The sequence below is a fragment of the Chamaea fasciata genome, unplaced genomic scaffold (assembly GCF_029207755.1).
Source record: "Chamaea fasciata isolate MVZ Bird 193981 ecotype frontalis unplaced genomic scaffold, bChaFas1.0.hap1 SCAF_7, whole genome shotgun sequence".
Classification (NCBI taxonomy): domain Eukaryota; kingdom Metazoa; phylum Chordata; class Aves; order Passeriformes; family Sylviidae; genus Chamaea; species Chamaea fasciata.
The window spans coordinates 51,298,470-51,316,135 of record NW_027094092.1 but is presented as its reverse complement, the minus strand read 5'-3'; the positions used below and the strand labels follow the sequence as shown (position 1 = coordinate 51,316,135).

At 39.9% G+C, this 17,666-nt stretch overlaps 1 protein-coding gene and 1 long non-coding RNA gene across 9 annotated transcripts in view; one reads left to right on the top strand and one right to left on the bottom strand.

The window, feature by feature from the left end:
* BEGAIN (brain enriched guanylate kinase associated) overlaps positions 1-17,666 on the top strand; it is a 158,331-nt gene that overhangs the window by 134,944 nt on the left and 5,721 nt on the right. For all 8 annotated transcript variants that reach the window (XM_066188810.1, XM_066188814.1, XM_066188809.1 and 5 more), the window contains one exon: positions 14,263-14,370. In XM_066188810.1, coding sequence (XP_066044907.1) covers positions 14,263-14,370 — 108 coding nt within the window. The remainder of the gene's footprint in view (positions 1-14,262; positions 14,371-17,666) is intronic.
* On the bottom strand, positions 1,170-17,266 carry LOC136292720 (uncharacterized). Its single transcript, XR_010721950.1, has 3 exons — positions 17,199-17,266; positions 2,489-2,607; positions 1,170-1,252 (listed from the first exon to the last, which is right to left on the bottom strand). It is a non-coding gene; the product is annotated as an uncharacterized lncRNA (long non-coding RNA).

Here is a 17,666-nt window from a genome sequence, read left to right as displayed (position 1 = left end):
GTGGTTTAAGATAAATTGAGAGAGAACCAAGCTGTTGTTTTGCTGATGACTTTACACATTTACTGGAGCTAGATTCTTGAGCACACCAGAAGGTTTCCTTACCACAGCCGGTTAAAGAAGGAGATTTTAAAAAGTTTTTATTCAGAATGTACTGGATCTCCTTATCTCATAGAACAACTCTGATGAAACTTGAGACTAGTGCAGAGGCCAACATCACTTTCTAGCTGTCATGTTGCCTGAAGTTTGGCCTCCTACCCAAAATATACTCATGGATGGAGAAAGTATTCCTTCTTTTATTTTGGAATGGCAGAACAGAAAGGGTATTTGTTATGATTCAAAGACGGAGCTAAAAATGGGGATAAAAGAAACATTTTAACAACAAGAGATTTTGTCTAAAGCCTTGACACAAATTTCTTATCACTGATGAGAATCAACACAGCTCTTCAGTGTCCATCCACATTAGCACATTTCTCTCAATAAATAAACCTCAGTAGCTAAAAGCAAATTATATCTGCACTCTTCAAGCGTAAGAGGTTATGACAGGAAGAATTACAAAAAGGAGCGGTAAATTAGATGTCAATTCTAAAGACAACTAGTACATGGAATGTACTACATTGTGTGGAGGATAAATTTAAACAGAACAATGTGCAAATACAAGGAAAACAAAAGTCAATAAACCAAGTCATAAACAAAAGTCATAAACCAATGGCTGAGGACAAAAAGCAGACTAACTAGATTAAAAATTTCACTGAATTTAAAACTATGGTCCTAGAAATACTTTTGAACAACAGTGAGATGGAAGGAACCAGAAGACAATTAACAGGACCAGAAGGATACAGGCTTTTGTAGAGTGGTGCATTTGGGTCTGGCTTCTAACCTTCAATTTTGTGGGGTCTATTCTCTGTCAAATATTTCTCATTTCATCCTCAAATATGATTAAAAATAATTTCTCTAAAGTTCCTTCCTGAGATCAAAGCCCTAAGGATTAAACAGTGTGTTCACAACTGTGAGTCTATTCTTTTTCCTTCCTCTTCTGACAGGTTCAGGGGCCTAACATCCTGTCCAATGTTTTCCATAAACCAGTAAAGCTGTATTCTTCATGGTGAAAGAGGACTTGCTTAAGGCATTAAATCTCATTTTTTAATGGCAGAGAACAGTTTACCTACCAGGCTCCCAGGGCTTTTTGTATTCTTTTGGCAGGAAGGAAATAATTGTCAAATTATTTCAGTGTCTATGATTGAAGGACCATCCCCTAGAGAAGTGGAAAATAAACCCAAATTACCAAGAGAGAAAAAAAAATAGTTACTTTTGATATTGTGAGTTTACCAGTAAGTTTTTGTAGTTTTCATTTTGTTTTGGGGTTTGGGTTTTGCTTTTCTCGGTTTCCAGAGAGCTGCCTCTGAATGTAAATGAATTAATTATAAGCAGCAACTAACTTTTAAATCAATGGCACCTGACAGACATCACAGTTAAGAAAAGAAATCAAGGCTGCCAAAATTAGGGCAGGAAGTTCACTATGGACAGTTTTAATCTCATCCAGGAAAATCTGGATGTTTTCCAGAAGAAACTTCCAAAATCTCTCTATGTAGCGCCCAGAGATTTACTAAATGCTTCTGTTGTTGGGGTACCTCAAACCTCAAGGACAATTGTGCTGGGCAAAGAGCCCCCATATTGTCCCTCTGACCCTGTGTAGTCCAAAGGTGCAGCAGCTCCCTCCTGGACAGTAGCTTTAATGTCCTCCTTGCACCAGGTTTGCAAGGAAATGCCTCATTCTGACCTGACTGAGCCATTTCGTGACACTTCAAGTCCTTGCCTTGCCATGTGAGCCAGAAAACAGATGAGAACCTTTCCCTCTTTACTTGCCTGCCCTTAGCAGGAGGCAGAGACCTTGTGCCACTCTGCTTTAAGGTTGAACATTTTTTTTTTACTACAGATTGCAACCTAACTTCCAAAGTCAATGGAAACTACAGACAACGTTGAGCTATGTGTCTTAGCAAACACTTGCAAGATCCTTCTTATATAAAACAGGAGCCTACATAAATTTCCACCTAAGATTCATAAAAGAACCAGATGAACAGATTCCCAGCTTCCTACTCCAAACTAAATTAGAAATACATTCTAATGTGTTAATGTTAAATGTGATGTTCATTTTAAATAAGACTGTGAATGTAGAGATAATTCTGAACCAACTGTACCCACATACAAGAGGTCAAGCACAGAATGGAGCAAATAAATGTTGTAGAAACACAAAGTCACTCTCTATGCTGTTCAGCTACTGGAAAATTAAATCAGAAGAATATAAATGATGAAAGTCAACATATTTTTATGAAAAATTATAAAGTGAACCACAATTTCTTTTGAAAAGGCAATTGAGTAGATATATTTGGATAGTAAGAATTGACAAGTACCACTTCATATGATTGTGATTACTAAATAAACATGATAAAATATCAAAAGCAGTTAGCATAAGGGTTGCAGCAAAAGTCACCTCAAAAAGTAGCAGGCACTGTGGTATTTCCATTTCAAGGAGTCTGTTCAGAGAGCTGGATCAAGACAGCTCAGTGATTGGTAGAGGTCTCAGCACAAACCAATGTTTTCAACAGTGTCCTAAAAATAAACACAATATTATTGCTGTTAAAATGAGATTAAAAAGATAAGCAATTTTGTTAAATGTTGATAAGCGAATCAATTCAAATGACCAGTGGCTTCCATAAGATGTTCCCATTCATTCAAAATATGTTTTTTCATACACATTTAAAAGCATAAGATCTGTGAGAGTGCTTTGCAGACCATAATGCAAAAATGGGAAGGAAGAAGTAAAGGGATTGGGTTGTGCTCTGGGAAGGAGGGACTCAGGAAAGGTCACTGACTCTGAAAGTCAGGCTGGTTGAAGAACTCCATATGAACACCAGCAGCAAGTAATGACAAAAATAACAAAAGTAATATTCGTGTAACCATGAGAGAAGTGAACAGAGCAGAATGATAATTTTGCCACAATTTCAGATAAAATAAAGCCCAGTTTGAAGACCGGGCCAGAAGTTCTGAGATTGACAAATTTTTAGAGGGTTTGTAAAATCATTCAAGTTGTCTGAAAATTGGAAAGATTTGAGAAGTAAAGAAGCTACCTCAGCAAGAGACTCAGGCAACTCACATGTCTTGTGCAATGAAGAAAGAAAACTGATGAATATAAATGTCTTCACAGAGAGAAAATACTAAATATCAAACAGCTTTTTGATCAGGCAAAACAAGAAGTACACTCAGGATCCAGACCTGTTCAAAGGGGGAAAGCTGTTAGCACATGCAGAGGCATAGAGCTCCTGGTATCCAGGGAGATAGCATATTCTTCATTTCTTGAGGTTTTCCCGGCAAACAGGTCGTTACATTCAACTTACTGAAAGTCTGTCTCAAATAGATTCACATTAGTTGCAAAATCTCTTCATGCTGCTCTTCCCTGGGGACATTTACAGACCCAGAAAAGCAAGCTTCCCATGAATTACTAGATTTACGTCTTGGGAGATATGGATTCAGTCCCTGCCTCCGCCAAACACGATTTGTGTGTCATTGAGCTAGTTACTCAAAGTAAGCTTCATTTTACCTACTTTTAGATATCTACATGCTAGATGTCTATTTTGCATGTGTATGTCTGAAGCATTATTATCCTTAGCATCTTTATCAGCCAGTGGAGAGAAGTAGGCACCATTGGAGGGCTGCTCCTCCAAAAACAAAAATCACTATACAATGAGGAATTTCATGTTTTGAAGAAATCTCTATGCTGATTGAATGAAGGCAGGAAGGTGGCTGGCTTGGATGTGGACAATGACACCCCTGACGTATAAATAAGGGAAGGTTTGCTTTAGCCTCTTCTCAAGAGGATATTAATGTTTCTAAGCTGCTGTGAAAACAATACCTTAGAGACTTAATATTATTAGGAAATATATGAATAGCTATAATAGATGGAATTAAGAAATTAAAGTGTTCAAATTTTTTCCAGGCTCCAGGGCAAAAGAAAACTGAATATTGGGATGTCATTAGAAAATATTTAAACTGTGAGCTAGATCTCTGAAGGCCATGGAGAAATACTGAGGATATTGAATCCATGTACACTTTTCTTAATGGAGAAAGTAGTTTAAAATATCTCTTTCCCAAACAAAGGGCTTTTCAGTTTTGAAGGGTTATTTTTGGTCAGTCTGGCTTTCAGGATGGCCAAAGTTGTGCCAGCACAGCTGATGGGGTCATGAACTGTTACATGGCAGCAAAGACCTTTTAAACCACATTCACTACTGGGAAAAGAAAAAAAAAAAAAAAAGAAAAAAAAAAAGAAAAGAAAAGAAAAAAGAAAAAAAAAAAAAAAGAGATTGTGGAGTTACAGTATAACTCAGGATAGTTAAGAAGAGTTCTGATTCAAGGCAGCTTATCTTATGGCATGGAACAAAGGTTGTAACATTTCTCTTGATCAAAAGTAGTCTCTCCCATCTACAGAGACTCTGGAGGCAACAGCTGAAATGACCATCCTGAATGCCAACACAAGAAACACCCTGCAGTGAGTTTCTTATCGGCTTGTTCATAAAAAATATATCCATCTTTAATTTTCTTTGGATTTGATCCCAGCAGTCAGATGGGAAGGAAGAGTTGCACTTCCCTTATAGTAAAACTTAATCAGTTACAGCAAGAAATCCATTCTGCAGCCTTTCCTTCTGCCAGGAGAGTTTGCTCCTCAAGCACAGTGAGCAGAAACAGTCTCCCCACTGTGGGGATCAAATGTGGCTCTATGCACCAAAGCCTCCTGTGACCACAACCTGCAGCAAACAGCACTCCAGCTCTCTGGCACTGTCCCACCTGTCCCTCCCTGCTGGGCTCCTCAGCAATTCCAAAGAATCACAATTAGAATCATATTAAAAATAACTACAACAGCAACCCCCAAACTGCATTAAGAGACAAAGACTCGAGTAACCTACTAGCAGGGTTGGAAGCAAAATTCTGTCTTTGTTCAAGGAATTTCCACAGTGGCTCTTTCCTTTTCTATACTTTTTTTTTTTAATAGTTATTTAATGTAGTCGTTATACTTGGTTATGGCAGTTTGAATTGGGATGCTGCCAAAAAAGACACTATTTAGCAGGGTCTGAGGGGATGGATATTTGAAAAGAGTATTTTATTTTAATGCCTCTCCCCTGCTTTGCCCTGAAAAGAGCTTATAAGGATTTTCTCAAAATGTTCTCAAGGATCTGGGGTTGATTAGGGTGGGAGGGAAACACCAAACCTTAAATACTTTACCCAACATGAGATTTTACAAAGTAAATAGCAGAGATATATTTTAATAAAAAAAAGGAGGCTAATTCACACAGGAAAGACACAAGTATATTATGTTTATTCCCTGTACTACACTTACAATTTTTCAGACAGCTTACCAAATCTTCCCAATCGATATCCCAGCAGATGTTTCAATGTATGTTAAACAGAGATAAGAGATTAGGGGAACAGAATATTAAGACATGCACACATTGGCCATGGACATATTTAGAAAGATCAAAATCCAGAAGAGGAAGAGCCCAAGATGTGGAGTAGTGAGAGAGAAGCCTAAGGTATAACAATAATGCATGCAGCAATAATCCTAGTAGCAGGTTTGCCACTGTGCCAAGCTCTGTGGGGAGGGCAGAACTGCTGTGCTGGCTCTGGGCTGCTCAGAATCCACCAAGCAGAGCTTGGGCACAAATTCAGCTCATCACAGGTCGTCACTGCAAGAATGGATTCTGTGCACTCAAGTGCAAGGTTGAACCCAGAGAGGAAAAGTCAGCCTTGCCACAGGACTGTGATATATCAGAGAACAATTTTCTGAGAGAGAAGCGCTTTAGCTCCCAAGAGACCATTTAGACAAACCATTCTTTTAGTCACAGGGGGAAAGGAAGGGACTTTAAGTTTTCTTCTACTCAACTGACTATTAAAAGAAAATGTCAAAAGGTGACAGGAAATGTGAATTTTCAAAATTCCTTGAGCAGAACAAATTATCAAAGAGTAAAGTACTGTAAATAATCTAGCCCTTACTATTTTTGTTTGGTTGGGAAATGGTCCTTGTTTAGGTAGTCAACTCCAATTAGAATTCACTTGCATATTAAAATAATTTGCAATTAATATGAATCAATATTCCAAAGTTCAGAATACACCATTTTTCCTCCTAGACTTTTTTACTCCTTTACTCCTAGAAATTAATGCCACCTCCTCTTTCTAGGTCATCCAAGTAGTTTGTTTAAGTAGCATTCAAGTCTCCAGTAATTTCTCCATTTCCACAGCAGAGCCTTTGTGGCTGGAAAGTTTGGGTGTCAGGCAATCACCCCTTAGAGTGACAGCTTCAAGCTACAATGCCGAAGAGCCTACCTTGTGTGGCCTGCAGCAGTGGAACTTCTCCTTTTCTACCCATCCACACAACTTCTTTTTTTTTTTTTGCAAAATGTTTTGCTCCTTACCCCAAGGTCAGCTGAAGTCTCCATTCCTTTCATATCCCTATGACCATGTAATTCTTTTAAATTATTTTGCTGAGCTCCTAGGAGGAGTTACAAAATAAAATTAAAGAAAAAAAATTAAGCTGTGGGCAAGGACAGACAATGGAGTCTCTTCCTGAGCAAACCCAAGGGTCATATATCTGTCACTTCCTCTTTTCCCAAGTGTTCATCATAAGAAAGGCCTGTCACATTGGAATAATGTTCTTGCCACAATCTTCTTTATGTGGAAGAACTCCAACATGACATAGATTTTTGCAGTAGGTAAAGCCTTAGGGAAAAGATACACCAACAACATATTTTCTCTGACCTGCCCAGAAAAATGGGTATTTTCAAATCCATAGTGCCATACATTTGTCTCTGAAGAATGCAGCCTTGTCTACAACCTTGGCAGCTTGGCAACATGAAATCACTTTAAATAAATATCTAGTATTCTGTAGGATAAATATAATGAATTAGTCATTGCTCCTTACCACAATGTAGCAGCATTCCTGAAAGCCAGGCTCTATTAGCATTTTGAAGAGGTATTGAGACAAGGATGGGTGTCCTGGGGATTACTGCTCTGGGAAGAAAAGATGAGACAGTGGTAGATGATGAAGTGCAATCAGTGTGCTGCCACAGCGTCTACATACATCCCTACACATTCCTGCAGTTTTGTTTGTAACTTGATAAAGAATTACCTCATAAATCTGCTAAACATTTGGCTCTTTTCCTCTTTTGCTTGTAAAGATGCACATTCTTAAATAGACTTGTGGGTTCAGTGAATCTGTAGGTGAGCAGTTCCTCTGGATACTCATTTTACTGTTAAATCAAAATAAGATTGTTATGCAAGGAAGTAAAACTAATAATTTAATGTGTATTAAATGTTGCTTTCATGCTGCAATTATCAGCACCAAATCCTGCACCCCAAGGATCATGTTGTGAACTGGTATCAGTTAATAGAGTCTCATTTTTCATTGAGAAGTCTTTCATTATTATTTGCTCTTCTGATCTTGTGAGTTCACTCTTTTTATTACAGTTTCTGCCCATGGGTGCAAGTGAGTGTGAGTAGGGGATATCCACTTCTCTTCACTGGCAGATAAACTCACACAGAGCATCCATAAACAGGCACGAAGACAAATACGTCATCTGCCATAAAAACATGCAGATCTGCAGAGCAGAAACTAACATGCTTAAAATCAGGAATTACTGCAGAGAATATCCAGTAATTCCTGCAAATCTATACCATCTTTTGCTTCTTTATGAGCCAATTGATAAAACAAGGTATGCATATGGTCTGCAGGGAAGTACTGCAAATAGAGCAGCTATTAACTTTAAGAGTTACAAGAGGACAAAAAGGTTTTATTTCCACCACATTTCTCATTCTTGTTTTCTTTACCTTGTTGGCCCTAACCCTGGCCTAGCCAGGCCCACCACCACATGTGTTTCTATTTAAGACTCTGCTTACAAGAGATTCCTTGGTTTGAAGGCTGCCTTACTCAGCTGAGACCATGACACACCTACATGGGAAGAAGGCTGCACCAAAGCTTGAAATAATCCACATTAGTACCCTCTGCAACAGTGAAAACTTTCAACACCTGGTGGGAGAGACCATTGCATAATCTCCCCATCTTCCATTCCACAAAGAATGGTCACTAATTTCTCACCAGAATACGAATATTCTGGTACTGACAGGTGCTACAAAACAAATTCATCCTCACTCATCGTTGAAGTGCAGTCATTGAACTATCACTGAGAATGCACAGGGCATCTGGGGGCCCCTTTCTTCATGATAGATAACACACTCACATCCTCCGTGATTGCTGTAATTATCAGTAATAACCAGATGTTGCATCACTGACTCCTGAAGACACGCATTCACATGCACCAAGTCAAATCTGGGCTCTGTTTGAAAACTTGATGGAATACCAGGGAAAACATAAGTGAACTTGTACTGTATTCCATGCATACCTGTTCTTGATTTTTTTAGGACCTAGAGATGTATTAATTATTTATTAAATCATCTCTCCATAGCAATAAGAGCATTTACTTATATGCAAATATCAGCATTTGCTAATAACAGAAATTTAAACTGTCATTTCATAACCACCCGTTATCACAGCAGTCCAGTGAGATGTGGTAGCCATACATTGCAGAACTCACAGAAGGACAGAATGGCTGAGGTTTGAAGGGACATCTGGGCATCATCTGCTTTAAACTCCCTGCTCAAACACCTACAGCAGGTCATCAAGGACCATGTCCAGACAGTTTTTTAATATCTCCGGGAGTGGAAACTCCACAATATCTCTGGGCAACCTTTTTCAGTGTTCAGTCACCCTCAACAGCTGAAGAGTTTTCTATGTTCAGATTGTTCAGATAGCACTGTTTGAGTTTCATGTGTTGTGCCACCAGTATTGTGCCCATTGCTTCTTGCCCTGTGACTGGGCACCTCTGAAGAGAGCCTGGCTCTGTCCTCTTTGCACCCTCCTTTTGGATATTTATCCACATTTGATGAGATCCCACTCAAGCTGTATTTTCTCGAAGCTAAACAGTCACAGCTCTCTCAGTCTTTCCTGAGAACAGAGACGCTCCAATCCCTTAATTGTCTTCCTGGCCATTTCCTAGACTCCCTCCAGTATGTCCATAGACTCTCTCCAGTAAATCCCTATCCACCTGTACTGAGGAACCTGAACTGGACACAGGACTCTGGGTGTGGCCACAGCAGTGCTGAAGGGCAGAATCATCTCTCCCAACTTGCTGGCAACACTGCCCAATGCAGCCCAGGGTTACCTTTGGCCTTCTGTGCAGCAAGGAAACACAGTGGTGGCTTGTGTTCAACTTGGTTGCCACCAGGACTTCCCAATCCTTTTCTGAAAAGCGGCAGTGTATGCTGGGTGGTCCCAAGCATGCATTGATGCAAAGGATTGTTCCTCCCCAGGTGCAGGATTTTGCAACTCTCCTTGTTTAAATTTCTGCAGTTCCTGTCAGGCCATTTCTCCAGCCTGTGAGGTCCCTGTGGAGGGCAGGACCACCTGCTGCTGTACCGACCACTCCTCCCAGTTTGCCATCTTCAACTGCTCCGTTTTGTCCTTCATAAGATGATTTCAATGAGGTTATAAAATGTCACCATAGAACATACAGACTTTGCTTTGAAAGTATATCCCCACTTACGTAGTCAGCACTTGTTTGCTGACTACAATCCACAGAACAGTAAACCCCCTGCATTTTCTTAGCAGGTACCTTAAAGCATAAAAGAAAAGTGAAAAGATTGTGACAGCTGGTCTAGGAGAAAAGTATTGAGTTAACAGTGTTAAATTAGTCCACAAAAGTGGGGTATTTCTCCTGTCAGAGTGTTGTGTTCCTCCTGGATGAGTAGTAGAGAAAAACGGGAACAAAATTCTGCCTGTATTCCTCATCCAAAAACATTGTGATAAACCTCTGCCAGGGCATTCAGGATGGGATATCAGTATCACTTTGGTGGTATTTGTAATACAAAAAGTCGCTCCCTCTCTTTCTGTCATTTGGGCAATACTTAAGAATTTCCAAAGGAATACTGTTGGCCTCTAATACCTTGCTGGTCAGTACTACCATCACATTATTGTCACCGTAGCATTGAAATTTTATCCACAGAAATGTTCCTCGCAGGAACATCACAATTTACTTTGCCATGTTTGAAAAGTCTGACATTTCCACAGACCAGCACTTCCCATCTGCAAATCCGAGGCTGCTTTCCAAAGGTCTCTACACATCAGAGCTCCCACAGGACAGCAGAGACGACAGCAAGCAGCCAAGCCTTGACTAATAGGCTGAAACTGCTCTATGGTAGGACACCCTCCAGCTGCTGGAAAGCAATGAAGGGAGACTGAAACATTACCAGAGAGAGAGAGAGAGACAGCTTTTAGCCTGCCATTTCTGCAGAAGGACTAGAGTAGGAACATTTATGGTTCCACTAATATGCACGCTAAGCAGATCTTTTCATCCAGCTTTCATTACTTTTAAAAATACCCTTATCTATTAATTATTTCATGCTGAATCAACCTGCCAAAATTCTTTTCACCCCACTTATGTCACAGATTTAGGATGTAGGGACTAGATGGCACCAAACACTTTTGAAAGTATCAACTTACATTTTTATTTATCTATAAATATATGAGGCATGTTTTCACTGTGATAGATGCAAATTATTAAAAAGGCCCTAAGGTTCCAGACAGAGATAATATATTTTATTATATAATTTGGTTCCTTTGTGAAGAACAGATATTCAATCCCTTCCTCAGATCTGATAAGGAAGCACTGGGGGTCATGCTAAGTCCAGGATAGGAGCAAGGTGCCCTCAGCCGAGGTGCTGTGATTGCTGGAGTCACCAGGCTGAAACAATTTCATCTGACTCAGACGTGGGCACATGACTGTAGTTCTCTTGCGTTAGTCAGACACTAGAGAGCTGTACTCTCGTGTGCTGGCTCTGTGTCAAGGGATGAGGGGGGCAGAAGATGCACAGAGCTGACTCAACAAAGATTTCTGAACAAGGATCCACCAGCCACTCAGCCCACTGCAGTCTGTAGCTCTGGAATTTTGGATTGGACTTCAGGAACCCTCAGCCCAGCTGCAAGCTATTGGTATATCAATAACATCAGTGATTTAATTCACTACTGAGTTTTGAGAGATAGGGTATGAGCACCTGCAGAGCAGAAAGCCGTGCCAAAAGGAGGGAGGAGGGGTCACCAGCCTTATGGAAAAGTAGGAGGACGAAGCTTCTATAAGCTACCAGAAATAGAGGGATCTGCCAGAAGTGGTTACAAATAAAATAAGCATTTATATTTGCAACTCATGATCATAGCATTGATATTATGATTCCCATCCTCCTTTCATGCCTCTTTGACAATCTGATGCTGAAAATATGATTGCTTGACTGCAACTGGAAGGCTCAAAGTTGCAGCCTGCAGTGACCAGCAATCCTTCTAATGCAGTGATCCAACACTACTATGCACTTTTCCAGCTGAACTGTTCTCCCATAGGTGGTGTCAGGATTAAGCCTCTGTGCTCTCATTGCCACCCCTGCACCACAATAATGATTGGCTGAAGCCCTGAACTTCCAAAGATGGATACACAGTGCGTGGCCAACATGCCAAAGGATTTCAGTGTCCTGCCCCCCTTTAGGCTACCTCCTTTGCTACATTGAAACAGACCCTTTGCTCATGTCAAAGACACTGACTTCAAGAGAAAGATGCGAACTAATAATGGTGGAGAAGACTGGGATTGGCCTTTCCTTCTTATTCCCTCTTCTCCACCACACTGCTGAGGTGTTTATTACTTTGGTGTCCACCTGCTGACCTGTATAGTATAACTTTGAACTGAGGGGAGTTTTACAGTTCAACAAATATAGAATATCTTTTAAAGTCATACTTGAGCAGATACAAAATCTGGGAAACATCCAAATGTTATCATAAGTGAAATAAAATAAAATCATAATTCAGCTAGATTCAGCATTACTCAAATGCAGTGTAAAGTAGTACTTCCAATGCCTGAATCTGCTGCTTTTTATTAGTTTCTCTCTTGAAAGCTATAAATCCTTGATCAGATATTCTCTCCTGAACTGCAAAATAGAATGAGTAAAGTTCAATTTGGCTAGGCAAGAGCTACAGTTACTGAGATCAGAAATCTAGAGCAACAGAGTTCTACAAATCAGCTGTCCTGGCATGGCAACTGGTCACGCAAGGATTGATAAGATCTTCCATACAAATGGTTATTTGGAAGATTATGACTGTACTCAGTGGATCTGGATCCTTCAAAAGCATGAAATGACTTAGAAAATTGAGGGGACACATTCTTTGCGGGTACTTAGGTAGTCACTTGTCTATCTCATTACACAGCTAAATACCTCTGAAAATGTAATCTTCAGTCACAGTCTCAAAGGAGACAGATTTTTAGAGGTGCACAGATGGCCAGGAGGTTTACAAAGTGCCTGGTTGTTTAGTTCACTATAAAATCAATGAGAGTTAAGGGTCTCATATAAAACCACGTTGATCTGCCTAATTAAAAACCACAGCCCTGTGACTGGTTAAAATCAGTAAGGTTGGAGCCTTGCAAGCTCTCAAAGCTGCACTTTGGCCTTCTGCGAGGTATTCCCTGGCAGGAGTGGCTGATCAATGGGAATGAGGAGGGGAGAGGTGTCAAGCCTGAACCAGCCTCCAGGCACAGCTGGACTGTCAGGACAGAGGGATGGCAACAGCAGGGAACAGACACTCCATAGAAAATGGACACTAAAATAGGCCAGCTCAGACCTTCACAAAGACACTTCAATCATGTCTGCACAGTTTAAAGCAAACTGTGGGTTTGCTTAGACCATTTGAGAAGGTGTTTTTCTTTAAATGGCAGTTTAGGATGAGAGCTGCCACTTCCAATTTAATCACCCTCCTTTAATATAGGCTGGTGCTTTGCAGCTGAATAATTAACCTTGATATTCATTTGGACTTCAAAATTGCTGTCAATTAGCTGACAAGGTCAAGTGTGAGTTGATAGAAGATTTTTGTGTGACCCTGGCAATATGGCATTTGGGAAATTTCAGCCCTTCACAACTAAAAATGGGAAGTGACATTCACAGAATCACAGAATGGTTGAGGTTGGAAGGGACCACTTCACTTCTAGTGAAGTGGATCCACTAGATCAGCTTCGAGATCTAGTCCTACCTTCCTGCTCAAATAGGGTACTCTGGAGCACTTTATTCAGAATTGTGTCCAGGGAGATTTTTAGTACCTCCTCAGCCCCTGTGGGCACCCTGCTCCATTGCTCAGCCACCCTCACATTTCAGAATTCCTTCCTCATATTCAGGTGAACTTCTCATGTTTCAGTTTCCACCTGTTGCCTCTTGTCCTATTGCTCAGCACCACTGAGACTGTGAATTTGTCACTGGATTGAGTCCACTAAGCAAAACAGATGTTTATTAGGGTTTACCCTACTTTCTGCTCTCATGGCAATGCACCTTTCCAAAAGACCCTCAAGATAATTTTCAAAGCTTCTTGTTGCAGCTCGAGTGCACAGACGATGCCTTCATCTCAGAGCACTCAGAAGCTACCATAGTTTTTGACACCAATGTAAGGCTGGAGGCAGGGTTCTAAATGACTGGTAAACAATGATTTTTGATATGAGAAGCAGTACAATAAACACCGCAAATCAAAATGAGACAAAATGTGGGAAGGGCCAGTAGCATTTCATTCTTTCCACTGATTTCTTTGAATTTATAATAAAGAGTTACAACCTAACGGTAACAAGATTAAATTAGTGGGCAGAAAGAAATTTGAATCAGACTGTTTTCCTGATATGCCACAGTGGGTTGTGTTCTGCTAATGAGTGTTAACCCTGCAATCAGGTAAACATTCACCTTGAGAAATGAACAACCTTAATCAGGGCTTTTAAATCAGCCAGTCCCATGTTAGTGACCCTGTCCTGTGACTAAGAAGAGATGTATTGATTGATGCTCGATGCAATGCTTTTGCACAGGCTAACTAGAGCCTTTTGTGAAGGTTCCTAATGTGAACTCAATCTGAGCTCCTAATCTGAACTCAGTCCATACTTCTAAAGGACTTTACCTCATCTCCTAAGTACAAATAGCAAAATAATGGAGCAAATAAATTAAGGGGGGGGGGGGGGGGGGTAGGAAGAAAGAAAAAAGAAATTTTAGTCTGTTGTGTTTTTCTCTGGGTTTGAGAATGACATGAATGACATCAACCTGTGGGCCTTTATCTGAAATATTCTGACAGTAGAAAAAACACTGACTATTCCATTTTCTACACAGGGTCAACATTATGAAGAGGAAAAACGGGCCTTGAGCCATGAAATAATTGCACTCAATAATCACCTAATAGAAGCCAAGGTGACGATAGATAAGTTATCAGAAGACAATGTAAGTATTTAATTATGCAACTGTGTTCATTTTGAGATTATATTCAGAAACAAATCAGGTCTTGCACTTCCCATGAAATTATAGCATACTATTTTCTATTTGTATAAAATGTAACTTGGTACCTCAACAATTAAAATTTATCTTTGTTTGTTTGTTCCCATCATTTTGTAAATCCAGCTCTCCTTAAGCTACGAGGTTGTGGTGAGACTTTTTAATGATTTTTTTTTTCCTTACGTCCAGCCTGAAAGTGATGAAAAAATATTCTAAGAAATGGCAATATTCCCACATTGATTTTGCCATCGGTACAGCAAACTGGTGCGAGAACATGGTCAGAGCTATTGCAGGGACACATGTGTGGACTCACTGGAAGGATTTTCGGCCCAGTGTAGAGCCCAACATTTCCTGCAATTTGATCTTTTGGTCTTTGCTCATCAAAAAGCCCAGCACATGTAAGCTGTGCTAGCAGAAGGCAGGACTGACCCAGCCTGGTCACTCAGACCACTCCAGCAGGGAGCAGGAGCCAGGCTTTCCCCAGCAGTTGTTCATGTGTAAAATTGTACCTATCTCAGCGTGGGACAAAACAGGGAACATCTCTGGCAATTGTCACCCTCCATCTCATTAAACACTGCTGAAAAATGGCAAGAGTAGTGCAGCTGGCAACAAGCTCATTAAATCCTTCCTGAGACAAACCTACAAAGACAGCAAAGAGAGGAATATTGCAGGCATTTAGTTCATTATTGTGCCATTCCTTCCACATTTAATAAAAAATTCATCTACAGAAGACATGTTTCTGTTAGCACTTATTTTCCAGCATCTTATGTTCAGTCTTCCCATATTCCACATGAAGTCTTAATCATAGCTGGGAGCATTTGATCTCATTAAAATGCCTGTTGATGTGAACTCTGCCTGTGCAATTAACAGCTTTTCAACCAAAATAAAAAGTTCCAAATCTGACCCCTCACTTTTACAGAAGCTGTGTAGAAAGAAGAGTTACTTCATAACTCTAACAGCTATAAGTAATGGAGTGTGGTAAAAGTAATGGCCTACATCCAGGTTTTGGAAGCACAGGTGTACCTCCACTAATTCAGCTGAAATCAGTGGACTTATTTAAAATAGAGGTGGGAAAAAATGCAGAACTCTCCCTTTAAGTACGCTTGCATTTATACTACTTCACGGAGTCAGGTTTGAACCCCATTTGAAGTGTTTTCAGTATTCATAGTTTTACTGTGAGCACGAGAATACGGTCCAGAAGCCTCAAATAACAGTACCACTGCTTGAGACTTGAAGTTGGTTCATGGACAAAGTTCTACCCTGGCAGGGCTTGAGAAAATTGTGTGAAATTAAGTCAGGGGAGGTTTAGGTTGGATATCAGGAAAAGCTTCTTTACCCAGAGGGTGGTTGGGCTGGAACAGGCTCCCCAGGGCAGTGGTCACAGCCCCAAGCCTGACAGAGTTCAAAAAGTGTTTGCACAATGGTCTCAGGCACAGGGTGTGACTCTTGGGGATGGTCCTGTGGAGGGCCAGGAGCTGGACTTGATGAACCTTGTGGGTCCCTTCCAACTCAGGATAATCTATGATGAAGTGTAGTATCACTAATAAGAGTAAATTTTTTATTCCAAATTTTAAAATAAAGGACTAAAAAACAAACCACTAATATTATACCTATTAAGTACAGAAGTGATAAACTGAAGAATCCTACATGGGGAGAATGTTTTTGTCTCGGCAAAACTTCTTTATTCAATTATATTTCCCCTCTCACTTCTGACAGAAATGTAAAATGACACTCTCAATACAAAAAATATATTTTAAACTGTGAGAAATACTTCTGGCATTAATTGCCAGTTATTGTTCTAGTTGCCACAGATATGGCTGGTTTCCATTCAGGCAAACATTAAAGCAGGGAAAGTCACCCCAGTCACATGGCTTGGCCCAGCAGGTTGAGAACAAAGTACACGTGGCACATGTAGCTCACATGTAATTTTTCTGTAGTAATTTTTAAAGCTGCTAAAAATAAAGTGTCAGAAATGCTTTTCGTGCTCTCCATGACAACCGCTGCACAGAAAGAGAGGCACAGAGCTTTTGAAGAAAGGATTAGGTTCTGGAGAGACAGCATTTTTTGTGTGCCTGGAAATGCCATATGGGACTCAGGGTATCTGTCTGTGCTATACATTGTGCAGCAATATATATTGGGTCTAATGTGCACGCAACGTATCAAAATCACATGTGTGTGCAACAGATTTTACTTCTAAATTGAATTCTTGGGCTCTTTTTCAGGAATGAAAAGTGTGTGTCCCAATTTAAATTCTGGACCCACATAAATGTTTCCCTGGTACATTTGAAGCGGAAGGGGCACGTATAAAATCTCACAAAGATAAAGAAAAAATCGCAAAATGAAAGTGTCTAAAGGTCCTTGAATATGAAGATATATGAAGTAATGTTCACAGGACAACTGTTGTCATCCCTCAAAGACGAGAACATCTTGTTGTATCTCTTATTACAGAATACTTTAAAATGGTATTTTAAAACAGAGCATATATCTTTCACAGAAAATTTCTTTATCAGTTTTTAAGAGAATTAATGGTGCCATAAAAATCGGCATGCAATAAAATTATAACATTAACATCATAGAAAATCCAAATTATATCAGTATTCCACACCTTTTGTCTATAAACACATACTAATTTTTACAGATTAACACAGCCCAGTGCCCATAGCCCTTTTGTGCTTTGTATAGCTCATCTCTGCCCACTTATAAAGTCAACTTCTGGAGCCAACCTTGGTTTTAATGCAACTAGATAGGGAAAAGGAAAAACAAAATACTACTCTTACCTTCAGGGAGCCAGAGATACTAGTTGAAGGATACAGTTACACAGGCATGTGTGCTAAATTAAATTCAGGTGAAGGGCAAATCTGTGTGCTGAATTTTCCCATTAAATAGGCTGTTGGAGCCATTCAATACAAAGATAGTATAAGAAGCTTGCTTAAATTCTCTCCTTCCCTGTGTGGAATTCTCACGGTAATTTCTTGCCCAGTGAAAATATTCTGTTCTGCTGCATCAAATATTTGCAGTGAGCTTTAATATATTTCTATAGCTGCATTCTACAAGACATTAAAGGAGCCAGGAACCATCAAGAAATATCAAAAGGAGAGTCTCCCTTTCTAAAAAACCAACACAATGTGTATTTCTGTAATAAATTTCTCCCACAGTCTCATAAGATTATTTTAGCACTTTCTAAAGTAGTATTTTACTGTTGGTCTGGATAATACCCAGTAAAAAAAGTTTTTTTAAAAGATCAT